Here is an 18,789-nt window from a genome sequence, read left to right as displayed (position 1 = left end):
GGGATTGTGATTACCTGAAGCCCAGGGAATGAGAACATTGAGGACGAGACATGCAGCGTCTGGTCTGAATGATGAGGCTTTGAATCTTTTATCCTGCTCTTTAGAGAAAGAAATCCACAGAAAGTGAAGGTAAACAAAAGCAATATGACGGAAGAAACCACAGGTAATGGCCGAAAGTCGGACACCAGCATGGTTAGATTTGAGAAACTGGCGGTTCAAAAGCTCGACTTTACTCAGGAGCTCAAGCCTAGTCAGATGCGATTATGTCCAACAGGGACTTGCGTTATTTTGGCCTGTAAAACCGACAAAGGACTCAAACGGCGAGCAGAACCTCTGTCAGTTCACCTGAGACCAATGTCAATTGATCAGATCAGCTGCTCAGGATTTCAGTTGCAGTTGAAATTTTTATGGGTGCAATTTATGAATTAAACATCAAAACTCTTTTAAAGAGCGGTTTTATTTTAGCCTGCTATGGAAAATGACAAATGACCGATTCAATAAAGAAGAACAGGTGAAATATTCAGTGTAGCAGCCTAAATGATTCAGCGTGGAGGAATCAATCAAAGGTCAGCTGTGCGGTGCATGTTTTCCTGTGCTGTCTGAGATAAAAAACGACCACCATCGGACTCCATAAATAACTGGATCCAGACTAGAAGACTGTTTTCATGATACCAAACTGAAAATAATCATTTACGGAGAGCAAGAATATCCACAGTTAAAGGGCACATTAAAAATTGTTAATAGAGAAAAATACCACAATTCACAGTATAGCCAAGATCTCAAAAAGTCTAATTTGAGACAATTAAGTTAACTGTAAATAGGAAATTTAAACAAATAAACAAAACATAAAATACCACTAAAATATTCACTGATAACATTTGACATGTTCAATAATTAATCTATACTGTCCTATTCTAAAAACTCTGACTACACACACTCACACAAATGAACTACTGCACATCTAAAAAAAAAAGTTAACTTATTGAAAATAAACATTTTTGGAATAGTTATTTGTCACCATATGTGGATCCTTTTTTGCATTTTGGCTAATCAAGAGGCAGGACACGGACTTATTTAATCATTAAATGTGATCTTGCGTCTATCAGAAAATAAAGCCCACTGAGCCAAAACCTCATTTGCCAAGAGAAACTAGATCTGCTAACAAGGTGGCAGAATACGCTACAGAAATAGCAATGACAAGTCACAAAAGACCTATGCAACAAATGTGCTCTTTTGAGCCAAATAAAATTCTTTACGAAATTACATTGCATTAGTGTAAAAAAGAAACCTGGTCTCTGATATCTAATGCACATGTGTGATGCAGGGGATAAATGAAGGTGTCTTTATAAAGATAATGAGTGCATTACTCCCTGTATTCATGAAGTCCCATAACCCCTAGAGGAAGTTGTGTGTGTCATTACAGAGGGCAAACACGAGCTCCTACTAATCTCCAGCAATAAAAACTTACATGATGATGTCTCTCGATGTACAGAAAGAGGCCAATAAGATGGAAGGCTAGAGAGACATCAAAGAGGGAAAAGCTTTACATTGCAGCAATTACATACTTGACATCCCATGGTAACCATTATTTATAATGAAAATAATGTGCTAAACAACATGAACCTAAAACATACAGAGTATCTGAAAACAAGCTGCTTACACTCAGCATGATGCTGTACAATAATGCTGAACTGCATCTATGAGCAATGGCATACATGATACAAGATATACATGAACACACATATAAAAGAAATTAATAGTAGTTTTCAAAAACTATTTATGTCTGAAACCATCTACGTATGTGTCAATGTCAGTGTACTCCTGAAAGTTGACATAATTAGTGCATTTACCTTTTTTCTTCATGACTTATTTTTTATTGACAATTATTTACTTAAGTTAGGCTGCAAAAAATTATTCATAGAGGTAATAAACTTTATTATTAATAACATGAAATACTTGACTAAATTTAAAGTAGTTTCAAAACTAAGTGAATCAATTGATGTGTTATCCACATACGAACCTGGGAGCTTGAAATGATCATTCTAGGCCCCTGAATACTAAAGTCTTTTACTTTGAGACACGCCATCTCCATAATTAAGTCAATTAGCGCTCATATTAGGGAAAGAAGCTAAACTCTAAAGGAGAGCACAGACACTCTCCATGTGCAATTTGGGGCCAGCAAGATTTCCCTGGACAAAGCGGGGAGCCCCAACGCAATATAAGTTATATATTATTCAGGCCATAGGCTGCAGCACAAATCATAAAAAGAAGAGTTGCTTAAAATAAATGTTGTCTTTGTACTGGGATCTGTTTTCCGTCTAGCTCATTAAAGTGCTCATCTAAATGAATTAGGCAAATGGAAATAGTATACTCTACTCGAAATGATGCAAATGTTATTTGCGCGAAAACCACAGTAGAACCGCACGATGAAGCCTCGGCTGACTTTAAATAGCACCAATGATGGTATCTGCGACTCTAAAGAGTGTCAAGAAAAGTTATTTGTGGTTTAACGACCGTGGCAAGTTGGATCAATATCATCCTGACAGATTAATCAAATTTCATAATTCATCAGATGGCTCCCTGACGTAGCTCTGCAATTTCCGATTTTCAGCTATAAATTGCTCATCTACTAAAGATCAAAGGGGAAATTAGCAAGAACACAGTCTCAGGGCTTAAAACATGTTCAGAAATGACAAGATAGACGTTTGATTAACTGAGTCAAGCTAAATGGATACTGCATATCACAAACATTAACTCCACATGCCAAACTGTCTTTGAACTAACTATAAGTACAGATAATAGTCTGAAGTCCTGACATGTTTGATCGACTTAATGCGTGCATGAAAAACCATACAGCAAGAGCGTTTAATCTTTGCAAAGGTTAGCCTATACATGCCATGATACAGAGTCAATGTGTGACAGAGAAACTGCCATCAAGATCTTATTTTGTTTACTGTATATGAAGAAAAGGCCACGGCTGTGGAAATGGCAGTTCAAACAGATCACTGTATTAGGCAGATAAATGATATAAAAAGAATTCAATAACAGTATTCAACTATTCAACATACATGACCGATTCAGTCAAAATATTGTAAAACGTGTATTGCATGATGGTAATGCCAGTATTTGGGAAAGTAGTTGTACAAATATAATTTCAGCTCTAATCACTCTATCAAGTTTTAATTAATAGAGTTGAATTCCATGACATTTTTATCAGTTTATTAGAGGGGAAAAATGTTTAAAGGAGAAATTCTGGTAAATGAACCATTTCAACACTAATAAAATTAGAAGAAAAATACTAAGATCAAATAAAAAGCTATTATACTTAAAAAAATAATATAGTAAACTAGAACAGGGGTCACCACACTCAGTCCTGGAGGGCCGGTGTCCTGCAGAGTTTAGTTCCAACTTGGCTCAACACCAAGTCCACAGGAAGACGGGTTTCTCCGTATCCAATCTTTTTTTTTGCCTCAAATTCCGTAAACACGGAGTCGTCTCAGGAAATATCTGTGTCCACACGGAATCACTGAAACCGACTGAAAACGATGTAGTACACATGCCAGACCAATATGTGGCGCTGTAATTCTGCCACAGAGATACACAAAAAAACAGAAGACTTGGAGCATGTGCGTAAACCTTGCACGCTGAATACAAACTAACACACAAAGCAGAAGATTTTGCTTTAATAAAACTAATGAGCTCAGTAGGTTCTGCAGCACGAACACAGGCACGTAGTCTGACATTGTTGTTGTCGCTGTTATGTGACGCAGCGGTGTCTGATTAGGGGCGAGACGTGGGCTGATGACGTCATCGTTTCAGAAAATATACGGATTCGCCGTCCACACGAAAACATGAAACCGGCGTTTTCAAATTTATCCACCCTGGGACCCGGTTTCAAAAATGATCGGTTTCACACTTCGAAAACGCCGGTTTCGTGTGGACGAAACGCCTATACGGTAAAACATTTATGCGTATACAGAGAAACGCGTCTTCGTGTGGACGGGGCCCTTGATTAGCTGGTTCAGGTGTGTTTGATTAGGGTTGGAGCTAAAACTCTGCAGGACACCAGCCCTCCACAAACAAGTTTGGTGATCCCTGAACTAGAACAACCACTTTAAAAATTCTTTCTACATTTTTAAAACCTCAATAGACAAAAAAAAAAAAATCCCCAATTGAAAAAATGACCTACATTTCTAAGATGTCAAGAATACTTCTTTAAATCTTCAATAAAGACTGAACTTTAACTTGGAAATTCACTCCTTAAAGCACTGCACTAGACTTGTAAGACCTTGTGGAAACAATGAAACGCAAATGCTCTTTCAATCAATACAGCAAACACACAATTTGTGCACAAGACAACGACAGTTTAATATGAAATGCTCTTTCACATTTATCACCAGCAATGATTTTCTACGAGGGAAGTTAAACGCAGCCGTGGGCACAAATTAGTTGCTTGCCATTTAGCAAACACTGCAAAGCGACTTCCAGCACACTAATTGCCGGGCCAGTCCCGCTGGAGCAATCTGGGGTTAAGTGCTTTACTCGCGGGCACAGTTATTCAACAGTGACTGTAAGAGTCCAGTAACTACTGCAGTCGCACTGTAGACTCGACCGGATGACATACTTGACCATTAGGATACAACCCACCTCTGTGCATTTACTAGTTGAGTGTAATGCCTGGTTTTACTGTTATGATATTTGCTGGCCTCTTTGAGTAAGATTAAATGACACTTCTCCATATGAAGTGAATCAATGAGCTTTACAATGTTAAAAATCATGGATTTTTATTCTAAATATTATAGGTAATAAAGGAATTGTTCAACAATTTGAAGTTAGACATTTGAATAACGCACAGAGCATTAGTGGGCATTAAACGGAGTGAATTATTAGACACCCTGAATGCATTTTCAAACTTTAAAAAAAAGTTTTATTGCATATAATTGCAAAAGCATGTTTCCCACATATAAATAATCTGAAAGTAAACACGAGAGCGAGACGTCTGCTAAAGTTAAAGACCAAGAATTAAAAACACTGCAGTATTACTTTTACATCTGCTCTGAGGCTGAACTTTAAAAATTACTCCCTGCCAGTATCAAATGTTCAGTATGTTCAACAGTCAAGCTTCCACAACCCTCACTGAGCTGTTGCCAAGCTAAAAAATACCACTTTTTCATAACAATCTGTTTGAATAGACACCAAAATCCAGACTGTGTGGTTCAGGGTATGCTTGAAAAAGGAAAAAGCAACAAGACTGAAAAAGGTGTGGGGAACACCACATACAATTGCTCTCGAACACCACATATAATCATGACAACTATAACACTTAAGCTTTGAAAAAGTTCCACACAAGGGCAAACTGACTAGGACACGATACCTCATCAAACAGAAGGACATCCAAGTGATAAAACATATTTCCAACATCTCCGGCTCAGGAGAGAATCTGGTGGACTACGGTCACCCCTTCATGAATGGACTTCTGATCACTGTTAGTCTGTATAAAACATGTTTTCCATCTGCGTGAGTCTCCATATAAACTGAGAAACCACCTCCCATTTCTTATGATACTAACGTCAAAGGCCATGCGTCAAACTCACTCGGCAGAAGCTACAGCCAAATTAGAACAATGTCAACATGGATAGGTTACGTGATATCCTTCTCATCCTTAAAAAACATTACTGTTCAAGGAATAAAAGATTTAAATACATTAAACATGGTGTCAACCATCATATATATTTTTTTTGCATATTTTTGGGTTCTTGTAATATTAATACATTTCAAAGTTACTTGTACAATAAACAATTTTGGTACAGCGCTGGGTTGCAACTTAAACTCTGGATTCTGAAGCAAAACCAGTTGAAAGCCACTGATTTAGAGCACTGGCAACCGTTCACAACCTTCGGCATCAGATAACAGTGATGATAAGCAGGAAACCGAGCAGCTCTGGACAGCATCAGGGATTAAATATCCCTTCTGCTATCCCATAAAAGACCTTGATAATAGAACTGCTTAGTTTTGCCGTCTCCACGAGTCGGTGCTGGGCGGCTGACTCAGCATCTGGACAATAGCGGACCACAGTGGAAACACGTCTCTCTTTGTTCTTGTATGTTGGTACAAGACTGCTGAGGCTTCTGAATCGGATGGTTAATTTGTCATTTCTCCTGTCATATTGCTTTGGGTACTAGCACTAACGCCTACAAACTGAATTATTTTAAATATAGAGCATCATATGATAAATAGTTTCACACCAGAACACAGAATTACCACAAGGTGTTATCTCGTCAAAGTCAGTCAAGAACAAGTCCAGCCTATATTTCACACCAAATTATTGAGAAAAAATTAATCCATCCAGCCAATACAATCATAATATAATTATACTCTTAAAAAAAATGTTACTTACAAGTTCTCCAAAAATTGATGGGAAAAAAAACGACCTTCTTTTGAACTTGATCTTCACAAGTACGCAAAACCAGACTGAATGAATTCAGAAATCAGAAATCAAAGACTCCATAGCACTTTGCAGAGATTATTATCGACAAAAATACTTATTTTGGTCAGTTCTTCATATAAAGTTTAATGACTTTAAGAAAAACAAAAAATTGTCATGTAATTTTCAGGATTTTTGAAGAATATTTACCCCAAATAAATTCAATAATACCTGTCTTTAAATTGTAAATTATTAATTCATGGTAAAGTATTAATGACTTGATTTTAATAAAAGAAACAAAACTGCATTGCAGTGTTTTGGGGAATTAAATGAGAATTTAATGAGAATCGTCATTGAAAATAATGAAAGTTACAAAACAAAAAATTGTTTTTTTGAGGAAAATGTGTTAATTGTCATGAAAATGTCACCATGCAAGAAAAAAGAAAAACTGATTTAATGAGGGCTGGATTATCCTGGAATACTCTATTTCCTTGACATCCTCTCACTGTTGTTGCCAGTTCAGTCTGATTCAAGGACAAAGGGACAAGATTTATCAATTGGCAAGCATTAGCTTGAAGAGTCTGAATTTAAGAATAACTTGCAGCACACAAAAACTTGATGATGCTCCTTGGATCAATTTTCTTTTCAGATTAAATTGTCAACTGAGCCCAGAATCAGTAAATACCATTAAGCCCGATAAAAGGAGGAGAAAAACACTACTAATGGCTTTTTTGACAGCATCAAAGATAAAACTAATCACTTGGGGGATAAGGCTAATTTAAGGAAGCTTTCCTTTAAATTAGTGTTTGTTGTTGGGCAAAACAGATGGAAGGTAGATGAAATGCTTAAGCTCTTAGGAGCTGAAAGCTTGAGTTTTGTGTTCAACTCACCTCGTGTTCACAAGCAAGAAATATAACACAGGCAGACAGGAGCACGCCCATCTCATCCCGAGGTGTTTATTGCACCTAACAGCCACCTTCTCATCTCTCAAGGATGTAATCATTCTTTGTGTTTCTTTTCCCTTGAGCGGTTACACTGTGTGGTTCTAGACAGAGTCTGTCAGATTATCAGAGAGACATGTGACATCTTGCGGCAGGATGAGGAAGTGCAGGACACGAATTGGAGAATTAGAGAACAGGGTTTTGGTGCTAAAAGAGTTTTTGTTGTTGTTTTTTTTCATAAATCAATTTTAAATTGGATACTAACTATAAAAGTAGTCTGTATAGGAATGCATATTTTCCATGACTTTCCCAGGGCTGGATTTCACAATTTAAAAAAATATATAAAAAAATTATACAAACCGTACAAAAAGCATTTAAAAGTTTAGGGTTGATAAGATGTTTTTTTAAAAGAAGGCTGTAGGTAAAACCAGTAATATTGTGAAATATTATTACAATTTTAAAACATAATTTATTTCTGTGATGCATTTGAATTTTCAGCTTCATTACTCCAGTCTTTAGTATGATATAATGCTTCAGAAATCATTCTAATATGCTGGTTCGCTGCTTGAGAAACATTTCTTATTACCAATGTAGAAAAAAGTTGATGCATAATATTTTTGTGGAAAATGTGATTTTCTTTTTTTTTTTTTTACAATTTTTGATGAATACAAAGCTAAAATAAACCATTTGTTTAAAGAAAAAAATTCAAAATTCAATTTGAAATTCAAAAATCTTTTGTAAGATTATAGTCTTTACTGACACTTCTTATCAACTTAATGCATCCTTGCTCACCAAAAGCATTATTTTCTCTCCAAATGTATATATAACTAAAAACTAAATCCAAACTCAAAACAAGCTAAGAATATAACAACCATGCAGATGAAACAAGCGAGTAAGGGAAGTCGTGGCCTAATGGTTAGAGAGAGTCGGACTCGTAATCCAAAGGTTGCGGGTTTGAGTCTCGGACTGGCAGGAATTGCAGGTGGGGGGAGTGAATGTCCAGTGCTCTTTCCCCCTTGGGCAAGGCACCGAACCCCTAACTGCTCCCTGGGCGCCGCAGCATAAATGGCTGCCCACTGCTCCGGGTGTGTGTTTGTTCACTGCTGTGTGTGTGCACTTTTGATGGGTTAAATGCAGAGCACAAATTCAGAGTATGGGTCACCATACTTGGCCGTATGTCACTTCACTTTTTAAAAATATTGCCATATAAGTCACAGATTAAAAGTTGATTTTACACTATATACTAACCAAACACAATACTATGATTCACTTCATGATCCAGACATCTAGAATATCATAACATCAAATCCTTGTTGAGTCCTGCATGAAAGATTAACACCCAAAACACAATACAATCTAAAAATAAACAACCTATGACCGGTCCTTATTGTAGCAAGCTCACACTAGTCCAAATACCCATCAGATCCACTATATTTGAAATAGTTGCTAATTAATCTCCAAAGCGCATGTGGAAGCATCCCACGACTGCCATCCGATGACTTATCCGCAATCTAATGAGTCCACGCTGGCAAAGCTGCAAGAACCTCAGAGTAGGTGCCGATAGTACTTTCTGACCCTAGCGGCCCCTGAGCCTTCCCAGCATCCCTCTCCATCTGCCGGGCGGCCACAGGAGAGGACTGACCTGGCTGGTGCTGCAGTTAGAGGGGAGGCAGTGAGGGAGTGCAACCAGAGGGCACTGCTCTGATGCTGGGAGAAGTTCTGCGGCCTTACAGTCGCAACACCTGCGTCAATCCTGGCTTCACTCTTGTGCATATCAATAGCAGAGGGACTATAGGACACTGGAAGTAATTGTATGATGTTGAATAATTTTAAACCCCAAAAGCATGATGAGGTGTATTGTTCTCTTGGCTTATTTTCACAAAGCACAAAAAAAAAACAAATAATTTCAAATCTAAGAATTAGTTTCTCACCGATCAATGTATACACAACAAAACTCTACATGATTTTAATGAACTTTTAAGATTTTATTAATTGCTGGCTTTCCCATGCCTATAAATCATACTTTGTAAGGTTTTCAAGGACCATGAGAACCATTTAGGTTTCTTATTAAAGTCAAAGGATTTGTTTCTGCATTTGAGTAATTCAGTCCAATCACTTGAGAAAGTAATAGCTAAACTTTGGTTGGAAAAATCTCAAACATTTCAACTATGGGTGGGTAGTATATAACATATCATGGTAAAATTCAATTTATAACTCAGGAACTGCATATTAGTATGCAGCGATTTTTGGAAACTGAAAATTGAGCTCCAAAATAATATTTTTACATATCTTAATATAATCTTATCTTTTGGTTTGCATCCAATTTCTCCTGACAATACCGCAATGATACAGGAATAATATTTTCACATTTATAGAATAATTTGAACCAATTTTCAGATTTTGACTAAAGACTGTGTAGACATTAGTAATATGCGTGTTGTTTTTACAATTTACATATTAAAATTATCTTATCTTTTAATTTGTATCCATTTACAAAAATAAACAAATAAACCTAATCAGACGATATAAGAACATTTAATAAGTATTTAAATAGCCTCAATCAGCTGACATGTCTTCGGTCGCCCAGTTATGTCATACCACACAATTCCATTCTCACCTATCTATTACAGCCACTGTTTTAAGTGGCATAGAGGCTACAGACTTCTATCGGGGCACAGTGACCCCTTATTCTCTAAGTGGCCCTGTCCCTCGTGAAAACTCCTTTCATGGGGCAGAGATGTTAGCAGAAGTGTCGGACCATGCAGGGCTTGTTTAAGCACACCGAGTCAAAGTACAGCTTGTTCTATCACCTGCAAATTGTCTAGCCTAAAATCTGCCGCACAAAGAGCAGAGACCTTGACAATCTCTGTTGTGTTCTGCATGTACTCACTGCTGCAGAGCTTGTCCACTCCATCACCCTGAGAACTGCTTAATCCCGCTTCCTCTCCCACAGGTTTCCTGGTTGCCACAGTGCTCGGAGTGACGGGTGGCTGCGGTGTGGTCTGAAAGACTGGGAGAATAAGAAAACAGAATTTATTGCAGAGACTCGGACTGAACAAACATCGGTCACATCTGACAATATGCTTGCTAAGAAAGATAGTAAAACAAATCTGCAGCTTTTTTTCTTCCTTGCAATGTTCTTCCTTTCAAGAACAGTGCTCAATTTGTTTTTGTTTTTTAGAAATTTAATTAAATTACTTTTAAATTAAAAATTATTTTAATAATTAAATTACATTTTATATTTTGCTTAAATTTGTCTTTATATCAGACTTTTTTTTCTCAGACAGTATAAATGACTCCTTATACATGAAAATATATGGCCTCTTCAGAGGAGATTTCAGAAAGATGGTCGCTCACAAGGGCATCATCATCATAATATTCTACAAAATCATCTTCTTGCCTGCCAAATGCTAAAATGAAAAAAACCCAGAGGCTTACATTGAAGGAGGGATTCAAGCCAGGACTAGAAAATCATAAAAGACTTGGTAGTGGGCTTTATCACAAAGTTGAGAACTTCTTAAAGATCGCATTAAATCAGGTTTTGTGGCTGTTAGAGCATGCCTGTTGTTATGCTAGTACTCATAAAGCAAGACAAAATTCACTTCAGCGAATAATATTACGGTCTCTGGGAAAACAGAACGAAAATATTGATGACTCATCCTGCATTCACTCATTTTGTTCAATCAAATGCACTCTGGATGAATAATTGCCGTGCCCCTTGATACCACCTAGGTCTAACTAGCAATGTTAAAATCACGCTGGAGAAAAAAAATTAAATAAAAAGGAAATTAGGGACAAGCATAATCCTAATTTTCAGTTTTAACAGGAAATAAAGCAACAAAAGACGACGAAAAAAAAATTCCTCATCAAGCCATTTCACGGTGGTCTTTAATCCAGATGCAGCCCTGCTTGAAACTTACACACCACAATACTGATAGCCATAACTTCTCCACTGCACCATATAAAATATTCAGCAGCACTTCTCTAGAGCAGGTCATTCTTTACCCCACCGTATTCGTTAAACTGAACCAGCGCAAAATGAAAAGGAACCGAGGGGTGGCCCAGATGGAGGCCGTGCGAAATTTTCGTTACAGCAGACACAAAATGAACGAATTACAGGAATCTGAGGTAAATCATTCTGAGAGAAAAGCCCCCTGGTGATTAAAGGGTGGTGGAGGTGCTGGTCGCTAAAACTCTCGCAACAGCCTTTAATGTGAACTCTCTTTTTTCCTGGAATTTTTTTTCTTCCTTTTCATTTAAATGTGAACAGAGAAACATTACGTGCCTTTGAGGATTAAACCCCTAATACTACTGTTAGTGATGATGGGTGTTAAAGAAGATGCTGGCATGCATGCATACTAAAATCTAGGGCTGAATTCCTATTTGTATACGATTCTAAATGATACCCATAGGTCTCTAAAGGATTTCTAAATCAATTATTTATATGCATTTATTTCCTTATTTGCATACATAATAAATAATATACATATTAATGCACATAAATACTTCTAAACAGACAGTAAATGTATTTATTTAAACTATAATAATTATATATATATATATATATATATATATATATATATATAAATAATTATTATAGTTTAAATAAATACATTAAATACAAATATATATAAATAAAATGCATTTATTTATAGGATACCTTATAGCATTTATAACAGAAATATACATTTATTACAATGTATTATAATATTATACTATATTTTAATTTAATTTTTTTTTTTCAAATTCCGTTTTATTTTTTCAAATTCTGCTTTAATTTGTCTGGATTCTCTTTTTTCTATTTTATATTATTTTATATCTATTTTATATTCAAGACCCTGTTTTTATGGTTAAATTCAAAAATATTAAATCAAAAACAAGTCTAATTAATTGAATCATGAAATTTACACAATTTAACAGCAATGTATCAAGATTAACCAATTACATTAAGGCCCTGTGAAATGTTTTCAAATTCAGTTTTATTTTGATTCCGTTTTCTCCATTAATTTTCTGGATTCCATTTGAATGGATTCATTAAATTTGGAATAATCAAAAGCATTTCTAACTAATTGATTGTAGTAGTAATATAATTACATTAAGTAATATATTTCTGTCACAGTTTCTTCAAGTTAAACCAAACTTTTATTTTGACGGGTTGATGTGAAGACCTTTAAGTTTCTGTTTGTATATGATATGATGATAGTTTTTCTCAAAAGAAAATGGCAAAATGCTCATGAAATGACTCTCAGAGCTGTTCTAGAGATCATGGTCATGAGTTCATGTAGTCATATATTACATATACAACCACAGATATCATAGGGCCCTATATTATTCCAAACAGTTGGTTACATATGTACAATACTGATACTGTTTCTGTATTTCAAATGACTCATTCCCTATAAAGTGAATGCCACAGAGCACTACATAGGGAATAAGGAGAGATTTCAGAACAAACCAAATAAATCAACCTTAAGTGGTCTAAAACGGGATCATTTAAAACAGTAAGCAACAGCAAGTATTCATGTCTACATGTGTTTTGAGCAAGAGGATTGGTTTGTGGCCTTTTTCTGATGTGATGCACAAAGTCAGTCTAGCTTAAAGAAACCCTGGCTAAGGACAGCCTGAAGTCCTGCGTCACCTCTCTTCCTGCGGGACTCCTGGATCTCCTCGCACATGCGGTCAAACTCGGGGTCCAGTTCAGAGGCAATCATGGCGTGCGCAGTATCCTTCAGACTGCAGGCCCTGTGGCGGATAACTTTATCTGTAAGGAAGCACAACGGAAGGCAACAGTCAATGAAAAATTCATTTGGGTAGATGAAGGAGCCATGTTCTTGAAGACTGAGAGTATGATTTCTATGTATTAGGGCTGCAATTAATTGGAAAAATAATGAAGCTCACAATTACAGCTGCCACAATTAGCCAATCATGAAAAATTACAATTGCAACATGACCAAACTCGAACACACCCATTATAATCAACAAGGTGTAGACACTGTGTAAATAAGTTTCGTAATTATAATTTTAAAGGGGTCATCGGATGCAAAATTCACTTTACGAGTTGGTTTGAATATAAATGTGTTTTGGAAGTGTGTGTACACATCCACCCTATAATGATAAAAATCCACCCAGTGTTTTTTTTTTTAAATCACTATTTTAAAATGCCCTCTCTCAAACTAGGCTGTTCTGAGATTCCTGTCAGAATGACGTAGCTCTGTACATGCCACTCCCACGATAGTTGATTGACAAGGCCGTCTTACCTTAGACCCGCCCTGAGTGAGCTGTGCGCCATTGTGTCGACTGCAGGGTAAGACAAGATGTCTCCGATTAAGCAATTGAGGTGTTTTGTTGTTGAATGTAATAATGAACATAGCAGTCATCATTTACTCCCAACATCTGAGCCGCTGAAAACACAGTGGATTAACGTTACTTTCGTTTGAAGGCAATGAGCCGATCCCGATCTGCCTAAATGCGTCTATGTTTGCTCGAATCATTCGTGATCCAGCTTCATCTACAGAAGAAGTGAGTATAAGGGTTTATGAATCTTTGCAAATCGCCTTTCCTAATAATGTGCTAGTTAGCCAGTTTTGTGGCTGAAGTTTACAGTCTGCTCATCACCCCACGGAAGAGAGAGGTGGGGTCAGGAGAGCTCATTAGCATTTAAAGCAACATGGACTAGAATGGCTTGCTGAAAACAGAGCTGATTTTGACAGGGTAAAAAAGGTGTTTTTTACACTACCATTGAGAAATTTTAACCAAAGTATGTTATAGACTTCATTAAGACCCTAAAGAATCATATTAACTTGTGGAAAACGGGTATCTGATGACCCCTTTAATAGCAGTTGTTTTAAAGTATATTCTATTTATGGAAAAGAATAATTATGATTGCATTAATCAATGGAAATTGATATTAGATATTTTCTTGTACTTTACAAGTAATGCGTTATTTCACTAGTTACTTGATAAAAGTAATCTGATTACATAACTTGCATTACTTGTAATGCGTTACCCCATCACTGGCAGCGACCACCATTAGGAGCAAAGAAATTAAATGTACATAATGAACCTAAATGGCAACCTGAATGACAATGTTACAGAGAACGATTAACAAAATAAAATAAAAAAATGATTGAATAAACAATAAATAAAGATTATGGAATGAACAAGAACAAAACAAAAAAAATGGTGCTGTAAATCAAGTAACAGCTCACTGTAATCGATTAAAGATTCACTAAAGAAACTTAAGCATCGGCTTTTCTATGTGGACATCTGAACACACTTCTGAAGTGCTCCACAGGCAGTCAAAGCATCTCTGTTTACAAAAACAAACTGTTGTGAGAACAGGGATTACTGTGTTTTCTCAAAGTTCCCAGAGCTACCATTCGTATTCTACTCTTATTATTTCTCTCTCTATCATTAATCAAGCCGCTTTTAAACATGTAGGGAGGAAAATGTGTGCGTGAGAGAAAAGAGAGCACGTTACTGGGTAGTCCTCATTACTCCAGGACGGGCTGGAGGTCAGGATCTGGCAAAGTTTGCCTCTTAATTGGAAGATGGGCCTAATTAAGCCATCTAGAGCGAGTGCGAGGACACTCTTTACTCCAGTCAAGGATATAATGGCAGGCTGAGAGGAGGAGAGGGTAAATACACTTATTTTGACTTTCAAAGCCCTGCACTAAAATTTCAGGCTGCTGGTGCCAAAATAGACAATTGAACAAATGGACCCAAGAGAAATTAAATCAGTGGTGCTCAGTCGAGATCTTTGAGATCCACCTTCACATTGAATTTGCACTGTGTTTGCATTAGAATACCAATTTACTCCATATTAGGTCCTGCACAATATATACTGCATATTATCAGTAACTATATGAAAAAGAAAATATGATATTAAATACAACTGATTAATGATTAACACTTTAAACTCTAGCAGGTTGCACTACTGTCACATAACCTCATCACACTGCATGTTTAATTCAGTGAGTGGCACCAAGGAATCAATGTGTAAAACTGGAATGTTATTTTTTAACTTGACAGCATTTTTAAAATACATATCTTATGGTAGTATGCTAAAAAAAAAAAAAAAAAAAAAAAAAAAAAATTCATCAAATGGGATGTAACAACAAAGTGGCAGTTGTAGTGGCAGTTTTGTAATATATATATATATATATATATATATAGTGTTATTTTAATATAAATTAGAAGTCAGATGCTATTATTGTTTTTACTACATAATTAAAAATATATACAGTACTTCCCTATACCCAGCAAAGCACATAGTCTGCATCCCAATTCACATCCTTCATACTAGAACTGACTTAAAAGTTGAAACCGATGGTTTAGAACAGGGCTGGAAGGAAACTCAGCAGGGAGGCTGATGTCCAGGGGCAGGATTAGGCAGCTCTGAATTAAATCATTTGAATTAGAAGAACCTTAAAACTTGCATACAAAGATGTGATTTTGAAACTTCAGCTGGGGTAAGATTTCAAAGCACACATTTTCTAGGAACCTGACTTTCAAACAACCACTGCGAGACTCTTTTGAATGAAGGGAGGTTTCCAAACTCTATTTGAATCCCCCCCCCCCCCCCCCCCCCCCCCCCAACAGCAGCAAATGAACAATATTATTACCTATATAATGAGGGAAAGGACACCTTAGATTTTAAGTGCGATGTTCATGCTTCACTTGTGAGAGTAATGCTTAACAAATGGAATTTTGACAGCACCTAAATCCCATATTCCCCTGCTCTAAATGGACCAGAAGCCTCTTTCTGTTCCTTATTAAAGTAGTTAATTGCGTTTTGTCTCATTCCTTCAGTAGCTCCTCTGTGGACGATGCATTTAAACAAATGACCCACGTTCTCTCAGCAAATGGGCTACTATGATTTATTCATAGGCACCGGCTGCATTTAGCCAACAACCTTCATTGGCTGACCAATTAATCCAGACGACTGGGAGGTTAAGTCCTGACAAAAAAAAATCTTACGTTGTTCAGAAGTAGCCAGCTAGCAGACTTCCCCCACAAACAATTATGTGGTAAATCACATGACCGTTTGCACAGGTTTTTAATATGAACATATTCCTCTTGGTTTATATAATTATTATTATTATTATTATTATTATATATAATTGGTTTAAATAATGCATGCTTTGTGCATGGGTTATACAGGTTCGCGTTTCACATCTGAAAAATCTCTTTGCCTCATCTGATGGCGTTTCTCATAGTATTAGGGTCTGTAAAGACGCAAAATTAAGGGGGAAAATAAATACCGCACATTCAAGCTTTTGGTGGAAAACCCAACGCCAACTTACATAAATTCACCTTAGCATTTCAGCCACTGTTTCCATGGCTCATTTAATTCTGGTTTAGTTTATATTCAATGTACTTTGTACATATATGGCACATCCATAAACACCAATAAATATCTGCCATAATTTTGTACACTGCAAACTGTCCTAACTGACAGATCGTATGGCCAGAGAATAGCAAGAAAGTCCATTAAAGCGATGAATGGGTTTTATGGAGACTGCTCATTATAGTGCCATTTTTCCTCTGTGGAGAGATCAGCGACAATGATTTCCTGTGTCTTTTGAATAAGGAAAGGTCAATGGGTTAATATCTAGCTGCATTTATTGTCCTCAAATTCTCATCTTTCAGTGAAGGACTGACAAGTCTGTCCGATTAATCATTGATTTAATGTCCTCCACGCTTCAAGTACAGCGGTCGCTGCTGCTGTTTTTTGGATGGTCTCACTGTTTCCGAAACTCTACACTAAGTACTAGAGATGTGCACAATAGTGATGCGCGGGTCGGGTATTTTTCCAACCCGCGGGTCCCGCTTTTATGAAATTATTTGGCCCGCCCCGCACCACTGTATATATTTTTACAACCCGCCCCGCCCAGCACCCGCGTAAATATGTAAATTCCCGACCTCAATTTCTCCCGCACCTCGTCTTCCATATTCACTTTTATTTCTTTGTTTTTGTTGTGACTGGCAGCGGTAGCTGCTTGGCGCTTTCGTGACTTGTCACGTGACGTAACCTTATCAAAGAACTTAATAAAACATGAAAATAGATATTCCCAAATATTTAATATAGGCTATAGGGAATTGCACGCAACATGCATGGATTTTTTTTTTTTATTACGAGACGACCCGCGCATCACTAGTGCACTACTAATTGACTAGTTCTGCACCAACTGGTCAACTAGTAAAACCACTATTCGAATGTCTGAAATTGATTTTTTTTTGTATGCATATAAATTTTGTATATACATAATTTCTCAAAATGTCAACATAAGATAAAAGGTAACATCACATGACCTAAATCTTCCGTTCAACTCTGCACCAACGTTCACTGAAAAATGACTTTCTGTTGCTGCATTTTTACTGTCTGTGTGAATATAACAAGTGATGTGTCGTAATTTACCCACAGGGCTCTACAGTGCGACTGAAAACTACTGCATGCGACTATGAAAAAATTACTATGACTACAACACTATGGCCTTATTTTGCTCTATTTCATCAGCGAAAATAGTTTGAAACAAAGTCCCAGCCAAGCCGCTGCGCATCTCCATTCAAACACAGCGGTGTTTCGTTTATGAATGACCTGCGTTTTTAAATGAATCTAGTGAGTCAATGATTCAATTACCCATTCATAAAGACAGTCACGTACTTCATTCCTGAATGAATCATCCGTTCGAACGAATCAATTAAATGAATGATTCAGTGATTAAATCAGTGACATACCACCACCTACTGGCAGTTTTAGTTTAATTTTTAACGTATCTTTTCTGTTATTTAAATCATTTAATATTTCTACATTCAAAATTGTATATTTAAAACATTAACCTCAACATGAATTTAATTGCACTTATGCAACCTCTGAGCCTCATTAAACATCTGAAAATACACCTACAAGCCACTTGTGTGTTCTTCTGTGCCACCTCTGTAGTACAAATGTATTCCTTAAATACTGATTTCATTTGATTGGTATCTTATTCTATATATATCCTGATATTTTGTAAGGAACTGCTGTGGGGCATGGACTCTTTTTGGTTTCTTTTTAGGTCTGCTGCTCTCTCTCCCTGTAAGTGTCCTCATCTGATGTCATGTTTTTTGGGGGTTTTTTTTAGCTGCAAGGCATGAGAAGACACACTTTTCTGTCACCGAGCACATAACTTTACACTACTTTGCCAACTTAAATGCCTGGTGATTAGGCAAACTAGCTTGAAAATTATGTAGTGTTAGGATAACGTTATTCATGTTAGATATTTCCCAAAGGTCTGCACTCAGTCACATACGACAGCTGCACGATTCTGGATAAATTGAGAATCACAATTTTTTTTGTCTCAATCAGAGATCACGATTCTCCCACAAAACAAAATAATGTGTGACAAAATATCACTGCTGCAGTCTATTTAAAAGTGTTTA

General features: G+C 36.6%; 1 protein-coding gene across 1 annotated transcript in view; it reads right to left on the bottom strand.

Moving 5' to 3' along the window:
- LOC306880344 (ATPase family AAA domain-containing protein 2B-like) overlaps positions 1–18,789 on the bottom strand; it is a 95,214-nt gene that overhangs the window by 30,601 nt on the left and 45,824 nt on the right. Inside the window, exons 23-24 of the mRNA XM_079433827.1 lie at positions 13,004–13,126; positions 10,256–10,375 (exon numbers count right to left, since the gene is read on the bottom strand). Of these exons, the coding sequence (XP_079289953.1) occupies positions 10,256–10,375; positions 13,004–13,126 (243 nt within the window). The remainder of the gene's footprint in view (positions 1–10,255; positions 10,376–13,003; positions 13,127–18,789) is intronic.

The sequence above is a fragment of the Barbus barbus genome (assembly GCF_936440315.1).
Source record: "Barbus barbus genome assembly, chromosome: 14".
Taxonomy (NCBI): Eukaryota; Metazoa; Chordata; class Actinopteri; order Cypriniformes; family Cyprinidae; genus Barbus; species Barbus barbus.
Note: the sequence above shows the minus strand (reverse complement) of the source record. Positions and strands in the feature narration are given on the sequence as shown.